This window comes from Herpailurus yagouaroundi, unplaced genomic scaffold (assembly GCF_014898765.1).
Source record: "Herpailurus yagouaroundi ecotype Mexico unplaced genomic scaffold, PumYag 186, whole genome shotgun sequence".
Lineage (NCBI taxonomy): Eukaryota > Metazoa > Chordata > Mammalia > Carnivora > Felidae > Herpailurus > Herpailurus yagouaroundi.
This window is the reverse complement of record NW_024412417.1, coordinates 33,831,936-33,844,373: the sequence shown is the minus strand read 5'-3', so window position 1 is coordinate 33,844,373 and position 12,438 is coordinate 33,831,936. Positions and strand designations below refer to the sequence as shown.

General features: G+C 44.0%; 1 protein-coding gene across 2 annotated transcripts in view; it reads right to left on the bottom strand.

Annotated features, from left to right (window-relative positions):
* The window catches only part of NSMCE2 (NSE2 SUMO ligase component of SMC5/6 complex), a 217,077-nt gene that overhangs the window by 8,800 nt on the left and 195,839 nt on the right, over nt 1-12,438 (bottom strand). For both annotated transcript variants that reach the window (XM_040494407.1, XM_040494408.1), the window contains 2 exons: nt 1,386-1,486; nt 884-990 (listed from right to left, as the gene is read on the bottom strand). In XM_040494407.1, the coding sequence (XP_040350341.1) occupies nt 884-990; nt 1,386-1,486 (208 nt within the window). The remainder of the gene's footprint in view (nt 1-883; nt 991-1,385; nt 1,487-12,438) is intronic.

The following is a 12,438-nucleotide window of genomic DNA, read 5'->3' as shown; positions in this document are numbered from 1 at the left end:
AAGGGAGCTACACTTCAAAGTGACTGTTATCAAAAGTCCACTGAGACCTGGTCACGCCTGCAATTCCATTCCTAGGACAAACCTGTGATAAGAGCACAAGAAATGCCAAACTGAATTATAGCTAGTTGGGCCAACTCGGGATTCCATACTGTCACAGGAACACAGCCATGGTCCTCCCAGGTTGAGCGCCAGAGAGGTAGGAATGGGCAGGTGGGGGGTAGAAATATATATAAAACAGGTGTAAGAGGAAGAGTCTCCAAACATTCCAATTAAGAAAAAAATTCTCATGGAAGTGACCCCAAAATTCACTTGAACCTTTTGGGAAGCTATGTAAGTAATTAAAGATGCGAAAGGTTTTCCCTGACAGTTAAATCTTGCTCAGACCTCTGGATACAAATCTTATCTCAGAACATTTTAAACAAATTACCTGTACTGCAGGATGCAAAACAAACAAACAAACAAACAAACAAACAAACAAACAAAAAAACCCCCCAAAACTGCCATTCTTTCTTGGGTGAGTATACACGGAATGGGAAAAAGAAATCTTTCAGTATCAGAGTTCTCCTTTGTTTTTTTTTTTCAGGCTATAGCACAATTTCATAAAAATTCCTATTATTTAATGATGAACATGCCACCCGAGTCCTTTCTCTCCTGTTTCGAAGGTATGGCTGAAATTTCTTTAGCTTCTTCCTGAACAGACTACTAATTTTTCCGTCATGTATTGTTTTTCCAGAAAGCCAGCTTCCATGTTTATACTCTGAGGGAGGTGAATGGGCTTTAGCGGGGGGGGGGAACATTTAAGTATCTTTTCCTCTAGCGTGAGCATACCACCTCTGACTGACCACCACTGGGAAGGCTCACTTCCCTTCCTGCATCGACTCACCAGGCCTTTTTCTTCCGCCTGTGCTTGGACTCAATCATGCGAACAATGGCTTCCTCTTCATAGGTGTGGCCACACACTTTATTTTTCACCGGTTTCTTCATTTCCACCTGCAATCAAGGAGACATTCCGCTTTTAGGAATGATAATGAGCCACTTCCAGTAACTTCTCCAAGTCACCGAATTATTTGGCACTGTTTTTTCCTCATCTCGGGGCTTCCTATGTTTAAGCTCCCCATCTCATGGCTTTAGATAATTGTTAGGGCAGACGGCCACAGAGGAAAAGGCAGGGAGACCGTGCATGGCTCCGATGTCAGTTGGCCTATGGGTCAAGAATTTCTTCCTTGATCCCTCAGGGCATGGTTGCCTGAAAAGTCTTGGACCTATCCTCTTGGACCTCATCACTCTCCTTTCGTCCCTCCTTACCTTGGATGTAAGATCAAGTTAAAAAGCAAACAGGAGTCTTTTGCCTCTTTGTCTTTCTGGGAAGGAGGAGGAGACGGTACCTGTGTAATGGGGCAGATGAAGTTGGTCTGGCTCTGGGTCACAATCATATCTTCATCAACTCCTTCTGTCCCATCAACCTCTCTGTCGGTTTGAAGACCATCTAGAGGGAAAAAGGGAAGTCGCTGAGCCTCGTTGGTCTAACAGTGTGCCAAGGACAGGAAGGAACGGAAGGAAGGAGGTTAACTGTTTCCCAGTGTCTGCTGGGAACCTTGCTGGGCACTTGGATGCACGTTGACTCTTTTGCTCTTGAAAGAATCCTGCAGGGTAGGTAGGATTCTGCCCATGTTTGATCAGGAAACAGATTGAAAGCAGTGAAATAGCTTTTTCAAAATGACAGAGAATTAATTTCTGAGGGAGTACTGTCCAGTAATCAAGAGTGTGGCTTTGGAGTCAGAAGGACCTGGTTATCTCTTGCACTTCCAGCTGAGGGACCTTAGGCTGGCAAGATCTTTTTTGAAAGCCTTTACTTTATGGCTCTGGTGAAAAGATTAAAAGAGGCGAAGAATGTGGTATGCTTTGCACAGCCCCTGGCACAAGGAGACACTCAATAATAAATGGTTACTACTGCTAGGTAGCTCAGGGGTTCTCAAACCTTTTGGTCTTAGAACACTTTTATACTTTTAGAAATTATCGAGGACCCCCCAAAATTTCTTTGGGGTTATAGTTATCAATATTTGCCATAGTAGATATTAAGACTGAGGGTTTAAAAAATATGCATTTTTTAATTCATTAAAACAAAAAGCAACTCCAGGGGCGGCTGGCTGGCTCAGTTGCGGGGGGGAGCATGTGACTCTTGATTTTGGGGTCACAAGTTTGAGCCTCACGTTGGGTGTAGAGATTACTTAAACAAACACAACTTAAGTAATTACATTTTCCGGAACAACAACAAAAAAGGGTTAGAGATAAAAGGTGGCATGGTTTTTACATTTTTGAAAATATCTTTACTGTTTGGCTTAAGACAAGATAGTTAGCCTTTGATATGTGTGTATGCATCTAGTCTGTCGTGATATCACGTTGTGCAGCCTCTGGAAAAATACACTTACGGAAAGATAGTGAAAAAGACAAGTGACATCTTAGTATTATTATGAAGACAGTTTTGACCTCATGGGTACCCAGAAAGCTCTCAGAGAACCCTAGGGGTCCCTGGCCCACACTTTGAGAACTGCTGAACACATGCCTGGTAGGGCTGCCTTCGGATAGCTTATTTGATTCTGAAATCTATGTTCTGTTCATTTCGTCACGCTTGCCCCTCACTGAGATGTTGGATGGCTTCTGAACAGGATAATGAGACTCAGTCTCTCATGTGAAAGCTTTTCTTTCTGGAGAAGGGAGACGTCATTTTGCACAAACATCAAAGATCAATAGCTCTTTAAACACAAGTGTTGATGGTGCCTTCCTTCCTCCTTCCCTGCCCCCCATACCCCTGCTCCCTTTCCTGTCCTAACTCTCTTCTTCCTTCCCTTCCTTCTTCATTCTGGCAAAATAACATCGGCATTGAAAATTGCTTTGTTTTCACGGTGTGAGGGAAACCCTTGTCTCAGGTTAGGATGGTCCTGCACATCGTTCAGTTCCTAGAACTGATGGCCCTAGCCTCCTACCTCTGCCAGATGGAGTGTCTGTCCAGAAAAGTACTACTGGGGGCAGGAAAAGGGCCACAGAGTGCTTGTTCAAGGTCACCCAGTGAACTAATGGCTGCCACCCAGGGATTCTGCCTCCAGTTACTGTTTTTTTTTTTTTTTTTTGTAGGGGTTTCACCTTGTTTTAGGAGACTACTGTTATTTGTATGCCAGCTTGTACTTTCCTAGAGAAATGTCCCTGAAAGCAGCTCTCATTCCTTGAGGAAGGCAAGAGTGGAGACCTCAGAGCTTAGGACTTCCTGGGCAGAGCATTTTCAACCGTACGGAGCCCGGGGCCTTCTAACTTTTCAAGGGCTGTAAAAATGTCTGACACCCTGAAAACTATTTGTTGGCTTCACAACAGGCTAACTACAAAGTTGAATTAATAAATGATAAAGGTCTACAAAATGTAATGTTAGGTTAACTTCGTTAATTGCTGACTTGGCAATCAAAAATATTTCATTTGGAAGCAATACGCAGGCTGGATTTAGGTTTTAACTTCATAATTCCCAAGTATGCTAAAATAATTTCTGATAAATAGGCAATAATAAGCCATTTGTGACCAACCTATTTCCAAAGCAAAACCATGAAAATCTTTTTTAAAAATTTTGTCAGCAATAAAATTATATTTAATGTGGAGGCTGCCCTGCTTTTGTATGTTTGCTGTGATGTGGGATGGGGCCAATGAAGGGTTTTTGGGTCTCCCAGGACCTGCTGGTATTCACGGAGCAGGAGTTAGACTCCTAGAGGAGTCCTTTCTCAACCCAGTGATTGCTCACAATGGCTCAGGAAAGTTGGAGAAGTAAGAAGAAAAGTCTAGAAGTAGAGCTAAGAACATTCTGTCTCTTTAATTCACTCTCCAAAGCCTCCTCCTGTGGGCAGCTACGGCCAATTTCTGATTATGTGCTGGGTAGTCAAAATTAAGGTCCCTCTTTGTCCATTTCTTACAGGGCTCATTCCGAACTGACAACAGATTTCTGACCATATATGTTATACTGTGGAATTCATCAGAAAATCTGTGAGATGAGTAACAGAATTCAGCCAATGTGAAAGACTGTGGGTTTGTTTTCTATTTTCTATTTTTAAATTTCAAAAGGTAGAGGAAGCAAGAAAGCACAACTCAAATGCAATGCCGACCACTAAGGAAGGCTGAGTGGGGAACTCAGAAACTGTAGGTGGCTATCAACATCCGTGATCACGAAAGAAGGTAACAAAAGTAAGACTGAGGAAGAATGCCATGCGGTGAGTAATAGCCCACGGCCCGAGAGTCTAAAAAGAGAAAGATTCTCAAGAGCTAAACTTCTCTTGAGATAGAACGTTTCCTCACCCGAAATCTTTATTTATAGAAAGTGATATTAATGTCGGGATCTACAATGTGCTAACAAAAGGTCACATCTGGCAATAAATATCAGTCACACTGATTTCGCTGATCCAAAGATAAAACTTAAAAAAAACATTTTTTTTTTTTTTTTTTTTTTTTTAATGCAGAGCCTGACATAGGGCTCAAACTCACAAACTGTGAGATCATGACCTGAGCAGAAATCAAGAGTCAGATGCTTAATCAACTGAGCTACCCAGGCACCCTGAACACTTTTGACAGAGTACCCAGCAGGGATGTGTCCAGGTATGAGGTAGTAACTTGAATGTGACTTCTTTGGATGTCATAAAATGAACATGAAAAGGAAAAAGAAGCCGTGGAAATGCTTGAAGTAGTAATTAAGTCAACAATCGAGGAATTCCAAAAGTCTATGAATATTCCCTAGTGATGTAAAGTTAGGGGGTAGGGAGGGCACACTGTTGAACCCCTAGATGTGGGTTCATGGTTAGTTCTGACGGGGAGTGAGGAGCTAAGCAGCCGTGTCTTCGGCCTGCCCCAGTCAGCCATCATCCTTCTAGATGCTACTGGAATTATTCTTACTGACTCATTTTCCTTCGTTCCTCACATCTGAACCATTGGCAAGTTCTGTTGACTGGTTCTAAACTCCACTCCCTAAATCTAAATCTAGCCCCTTCTCTCGATTTCTACTACATCCCAGTCCAAACCACCATGGCCTCCCGCCCAGACCTCTGCCGTAGCCTCCTGCCTAGAATCTGCGCCTTGACCAGGGTCGCAATGCTCCCGTGCACGCTTCTTATGAGTGGCGCTCACAGCCAACCTCCCTGACCCGTCTCCCTCTCACCCACCACGCTTGACTCACACTGGTCTTTTCTCTGTTTCTGGAACATGCCACACTCCTTCCCATCTTTGGGTCTATACACTAACCTGACTGGAATGTTCCTTCTCCTGATCTTTGCTTTTCCTACTCCTTCTTGTCATTTTAAAATGTCAATTTAAATGTTATCTCTCTGGAGAGGCCTTCTCTAATGTCCCGAGCTAAAAGAGGCCACCCAAGCGTGCTCTGTCACATGACACGGTTGTGACTATGCACTGCACGTATCCGCAAAGTACTGCTTTCTGGTATGTCCCTCCCCCCTCCCCCGTTCTCTGCCAGGAAAGCGGGGACTTTGTTGTCTTGTTCACTGATGTTTCCTAGAGTCTAAGTGTCCTTGGCATGGAGGAGTAGGTGTTCAATAAACGTCTGATTAGTAAAGTGCTTCATCTGACAAGGCAAGAGTGGGCATATTTTTCACAAGGATGTACTTCATGTATTTAACAGACACGGTAACACACACACACACACACACACACACACACACACCCTCACACAATAATGGTTTTACAGCTTTTAAGCAAGTAACAGAGAGGACTTCACTCTGGCTCGGGGTGCGGCCTGGGACCCTGAATTACATGTCAAATGCAGGAAGTAAATATAAGTTTTACAATTATAGTAGGCCGTGTGGTAATTATAAAGGAGAGTCCAGACATGGTCTTGTGGTAAGAAAATACATTTGGTCCTGGCCACACACAGCCCTGGTATTAGTCATTTGTCTGTCTTCAGGCATCCCAAATTTGGCTACCAGTAAGACAGTTTTATGCCAGCTGGGAAAAAAAAAGTTGATTACTGTGTGCTTTTTCAATTAAGCCTGAACATTTTTCTAAAAGTACTTTTCTCTTGCAAGTTAGCAGCATCTGAAGAAAATACTTCGCAAATATTTACTGTCTGCTCGAAATGCTTATTGCACTGTCCAGATTTCTTTTGCTTGCTATTCCAGACAGCGTATTTGGACGGGCTGAGCTGGTACAGGGGAGATGTGGGGGCCTCCCTAATGTGTAAAAGAACGCGGAGTTGCAGTCTGAAACGCTACGGCTATCTAGTTACAGAGTTTCCAACTGCATAGTTTCTGCAGTATGTGTTTATGCCAATGCCTGCCTTGTTTCTCCTACCAAGTAACCTACGGCTGGGTCTACCAGCGGCCCCACCTGTGAACATATCTTAAGACTCTTAAGTAGGAAAAGAAGTAGGTCAGCGGGCTGAGTCCCTTTGGCTTGGAATTAAGGGCACGTGTATCGTTTTGAGGTCCACTCCACTGTGCTGTTGGTTGTCCACCACTCTATCTCTTTCTTCCAGAGACTGGTGGCCCGTCTTGAATGCTGGGCCAGCCTGCCGCCGAACAAGCCGATTCCTAGTCCCCACTAGCCTCTGGCGCGGGCTCAGACTCTGCTGTGTGTTGTGCAGCTTTTGCAGAATTAAGATCATGTCCAGAGAGGGCCTACACAATCAAAGATTCCCTAGATGTCATTAACCTTCCCAGGATGGCAAAAGTCAACAAACGAATTTTCAATAAGCAGAGATTGAGTTAGTACCATTCGATCAGGGCACTGGCTAGAATGTAATAAGGATCCAATAAACGTTAACTTATCATACTTTTACTGCTATGTGCCAGCTACTATCCCTGCCATTGGCAAAAAAGTCCTTGCCCTCCAGGGGCTCAGTCACATGGGATGATAGAGACAGAGTGCAAAGCGGTCTTGTGAGGATTATGCATATTTGCTGGTGCGACTCTGCTCTCCCTTAAATAGGAGCATTTCATTCACAGCCACCTCAGGTCAACATTCTGATTAGTGTTCTTCCTTTTCTCAGCTATGATCTGTCTACTCATGTAGATTCTATGTAGCTGGAGAAGCCATCAATCCAACTGATTCCTTCTTTGAAATCCGAGAACACCTGTTGCCTGTGCTGTATCCTTAGCTTAAACTTCTTCATTATTCAGTTGTTTCCCACAGACGGAAATTCTTTTCCAGGTACACTGAAAGCTCCTTGAGGACAAGCACTGTGTGTCCCAGTCAAGCCAACTCCACACAAGTCGCGTTTATGGAACACCCGCTCTTTGCCAAAGACCACCCAGATGCCAGGCGTAGATACAAAGAGTATGAAGATTGGGCCTGCTAGGGGAGAAGGTTACAAATACTCAACCACCTGTGCAATGAACGTAATGATAACAAATGTGAAATAATAAATGTGTTTTTGTACAAAGTATGCAAATGACCTACACCATCTCTGAAGGTGGGGTGAGGAACCAAGATGAGCCTCAAGGGGCAAGTGACGACCGGGGCGCCTGGGTGGCTCAGTCGGTTGAGTGGCGGACTTCAGCTCAGGTCACGATCTCACAGTTCGTGAGTTTGAGCCCTGCGTCGGGCTCGCTGCTGTCAGTGCAAAGCCTGCTTTGGATCCTGTCCCCCGCCACCTCTCTGCCTGTCCCCTGCTCACGCTCTCTTTCTCAAAAGTAAATAAAACATTACAAACATTTTTAACATAATAATAATGAAAGGAAGTTCTGACTGAGCCAGGTTCTTTAGGGAGGTGTTTTAACAAGAGGGAACTACTATAATTAGGTACATGGGCTCTGGAGACAGCCTTCCTGGGTTCGAATCCTGGTTCCATCACTTTATCGGCTGGGTGCTCTTGGGCAAGTTACTTTATCTTTCTTTGCTTCAATCCCCTCAGCTGTCAAATGGAGCTAATAATCATATCTACTTCATGGAGCTGTATGAGGAATAAATGAGTTAATCTATGAAAGGTTCTTAGAATGGTGTCTGGCAAATAGCAGGTGATCAATAAACGCTGTTATGATTGTTAATATTGTTACTCAGAATTCCCACAGAGCTAGCATGGAGGGGGTGTGTGCCCACATATATGCTCAATTAAATATAAAAATGATGTGCTATGGAATCACCCAAAGAGAAACAAGAAGACTGTCCAACCCGGGATTCTAAATGGGACAAGCCCTTGCATGCCCCAAGGCGGAGTGAGGTCTAAATGAGCCCACTTGTTGTTAGCTGACACAGCACTATCAACAACTTCAATTTGCTGTCCGCTTTCACTTCCACGGCTCTTTCGACACACTCTCCCAAGACCCTGAAAGTAAACTGAGCGAAGAGTTTCAGATTATTTCTTCCAAACAAGCTGACATTTAAAAAAAAATATTTATTTATTATTTTTTTAATGCTTATTTTTGAAAGAGACACACGCACAGAGTGTGAGCGGGGGAAGGGCAGAGAGCGAGGGAGACAGCATCCCAAGCAGACTCCAGGCTCTGAGAGGTCAGCACAGAGCCTGATGTGGGGCTCGAACCCACGGAAAGCAAGATCACGACCTGAGCCAAAGTCTGATGCTTAACTGACGGAGCCACCCGGGCATCCCTATTTATTTTTTTCAATTCAAGTAATCTCTACACCCAACGTGGGGCTCGAACTCAGGGCCCGAGATCAAGAGTCTCATGCTCCTCTGATGAGCCAGCCAGGCACCCCCCAAATGAGCTCACATTTAGCAAGATGGACCCTTTCACGTTACCACACACCTGTTAATTGTCTATTGTTGTTTCAGACATACCCTTTGTCCTCAGCTGACATCATGGAGTCATTTGCCTCCATTTATTTAAGTATTGTCAAAATATGAAGGTTTTAAAATAACAGAACCCAGTGCCTTCTACGGGTGGAACAAAAACCAATCAGTCAAGATCTGGTCATACAGTATCCATTCCAAGCCAATAAACACCGAAAACTTCCCCAGACTCTGTACTTGCATTTAGTACTTCTTAGAGGATGAGGTTTAATGATCTTCTCTAGGTCACCAGGTGAAATCAGAAAATCCAATGCACACATTCTATTTCTTTGTTCTGGGCAATTTAACTACACAACACATGACAGGAAAACTCTGACTAGCCGGCACTCAGAGGGTCTACAACTCTCAATTCTGTAGATCCATAGCAGAGGAAGAAGCCAGCACAGATCAGAAGGTGAGAAATCCCATGTGGGCTCATTTATGTATTCTTATTTTAGAGGGTTGTTAAGTACCACTCATGCATGTACCCAAGACAGTACGTGAGATTTTTCATATACCCTTTCCAATCTCTGTCTTTAAACTACCTTCACGCTCTTTCCTCCTCTCTGTTCTCACTGCTGCTGTCCTAATTCAAGTCCCTAGCATTTCCTGTGTAGAATATTGCAAAAAGTTCTTTATTCATCTCTCTGCCTCAGTCTCTCCCCATTCTAGTCCTCCTACTCCAGGTACTTGTCTTTCTAAGAGCATGGCCTCCTACACACGACAAGACTTCATTAGCCGGCCCAGAGCATCTTCGGGTCCTACTGCTCCCCACCTTGGTCCCATCTGCCATATGCACCCCAAACTGGTCACCGTTCGTCCACACTTGCCATGCTGTTGTGCACCTCTGATAGCCCCTCTCCTGACCAATCCCTGACCACTCTTCAATACACGATTCAGGTACTTCCTCGGTGAAGCCCCAAAGCAGAGATTGATTTCTCCTTCAGCCCCCAAAGGGTCTTTGTACATGCTGTAATCATTTGTTTACTTCTCTATCTTCCTCCCACACTGAATTCCTGAAGGAAAGGAGCTCTGCCTTATTTGTCTTGCCATTTTCAGTGAGTCAGGCAAGGTGCAAGAACTTAGTAAGTATTCACTGAGTGACCAGTTGCTGAAACAAGACAATGCTTTGACTACACTTAGACATAAATTGACAGTAAGATGAAAATGGTGAAGACTGTTTTGAAGGCAAATATTTTTTTTTTAATTTTTAACGTCTATTCATTTTTGAGAGACAGGGAGAGACAGAGCATGAGTAGGGGAGGGGCAGAGACAAAGAGAGGGAGACACAGAATCCAAAGCAGGCTCCAGGCTCTGAGCTGTCAGCACAGAGCCCGATGTAGGGCTCGAACTCACAGACTGTGAGATCATGACGTGAGCTGAAGTCGGACGCTGACCCAACTGAGCCACCCAGAGGCCCCTAAAGGCAAATATTTTGGAAGACGACAACCTGGTCCTTGATCTAATTACGAATTGTCCAGAAGGGAGCCATGTTGCACCACGTGTCATTCTATCATATAGTCTCTGCTCCACTTCTGCGCAAAAGCTATTTACCAAAATGCAAGATGAGAGAGGTCCTATTCCAAGAAGTAAATTATTCCACAGTATGTCTTTTGATTGATTCTGATTCTATTCTCTTGCCCCCAAACCATCTACGTTCACAGGAATGTACAATTATCAGTCATCGAAAATGTGAAAATTGGGGCGCCTGGGTGGCTCGGTCTGTTGAGCGTCTGACTTCGGCTCAGGTCATGATCTCGCTGTCCGTGAGTTCGAGCCCCGTGTCGGGCTCTGTGCTGACAGCTCAGAGCCTGGAGCCTGTTTCAGATTCCGTGTCTCCCTCTCTCTCTGCCCCTCCTCCACTCATGCTCTGTCTGTCTGTCTCTCTCTCTCTCTTTCTCTCTGTCAAAAATAAATAAACATTAAAAAAATTAAAAAAAAAAAGAAAATGTGAAAATTATCTTAAGTGTGTTGAGTTTACCCAGGTAGGGCAGACTGTACACGCACAAGTACAGCAGTTCTTGTAAGAGAGAAACACCGGGGGGGCTCTCCTTATCTGACAGACTAAGTATAAGTGACCTATGGCATCACCACTCACAAAATCTGATAGTAATTCACAACAATCCTTACCATTGGAAAACACTGATGTTACAAGGCGGAAACCAATGAAATTAAAACTATGAGTAGCACGAATTAATTTTTAAAAAGGGTACATAGAAACAAAAAGACTGAAAGAAAATCTGACAAAATACTGCAGCCCATCGGGTCCCCACGATGTAACTACTATATATGTGAACGGATGGTGCAGGAATCAATGAAGACATCGAAGATTTTTGAGGAATAATTATGTAGCTTGCACTTTCCATGTCCAGTACTCTTCATGAGACCAAGTGGTATGAATGAGGTAAGTAGGGATGACAGTAGCAGGGATGGAATGGATTTGTTTATTTGACTTGTCAAACTGAAACACATTATGAAATCGAGTCCAGAGATCGTAACATTAAAAAAAGGAACTTTAAAATTTATACTTGCTCAACTTTAAAACTGCCAAGTTTCAACTTTGGGTAACACGGGCACTAAGACACCATTTCAGTTCCTGGTAGTGTCTAGGTGTATTATCCTAACAATGTATTTCAAACGAATCTGCTCCCCGCCAAGGCAAAACGTCACAAGTTAGTTTATATACTATCTTCTCCCCCCCATTGATGGCCCCTCACATTCGAGCTCCAGACAGAATAATGAAATACCAGAATAGAATGAGGCCTTAATAACAGAATAACATTCGCCCTAATAGCATACTTTGGTAAAGCTTCTCAAAACAAATGATAATGATAAGGAGTATCAACATTTGTTTTTTGATACACTTAAGAATTCTTTTTGATGATGGCACAATGTCGTCATATTAAAAAAAAGAAGAAGTGGGGCGCCTGGGTGGCACAGTCGGTTAAGCGTCCGACTTCAGCCAGGTCACGATCTCGCGGTCCATGAGTTCGAGCCCCGCGTCAGGCTCTGGGCTGATGGCTCAGAGCCTGGAGCCTGTTTCTGATTCTGTGTCTCCCTCTCTCTCTGCCCCTCCCCCGTTCATGCTCTGTCTCTCTCTGTCCCAGGAATGGATAAAAAACGTTGAAAAAAAAAATTAAAAAAAAAAAAAAGAAGAAGAAGAAAAGAAAGAAAGGGGAACAATCCCCAAAGTGCATTCGATATGGAAGAAATTTAAAAAGGTCAGAGCCTGAGGGTCCAAGCCTAGTGAGGCTTAACAAGGCTGTCAGCAACAACGAAGTCAGCGAAGCCACTGGAAGGTAGTTCAGCTCCCAGCGTGCAGTGCTCAGAGCCAGTCAGGGCAGAGTTAGCCCAACTTCCAACAGTAAGGAATCCATAGACGCTCTGCTCTGGTCCTCCTGGACATCTGGTTTTGGTTTTCGGGGCCTTGTCTAAAGTTAGTCTAACAGAAAACATACAAAAAAAAAAAAAAAAAGGCTGCCAAGTGGAAAGAAGAAGTAAAATGAAAGAGAGGGGGAGAGAAAGGGAGAAAGAGAAGAAGGAAGAGGAAGAGGAGGAGGAGGAGAGGAATGGAGTAGGGGAAGGAGGGGGCGGGGAGAGGAGAAGACAAGACAGGAAGGCAGGAACTAAGGGAGGTAGGAAATCTTCAATACCACAGAGCCCAGGGAAAGGCA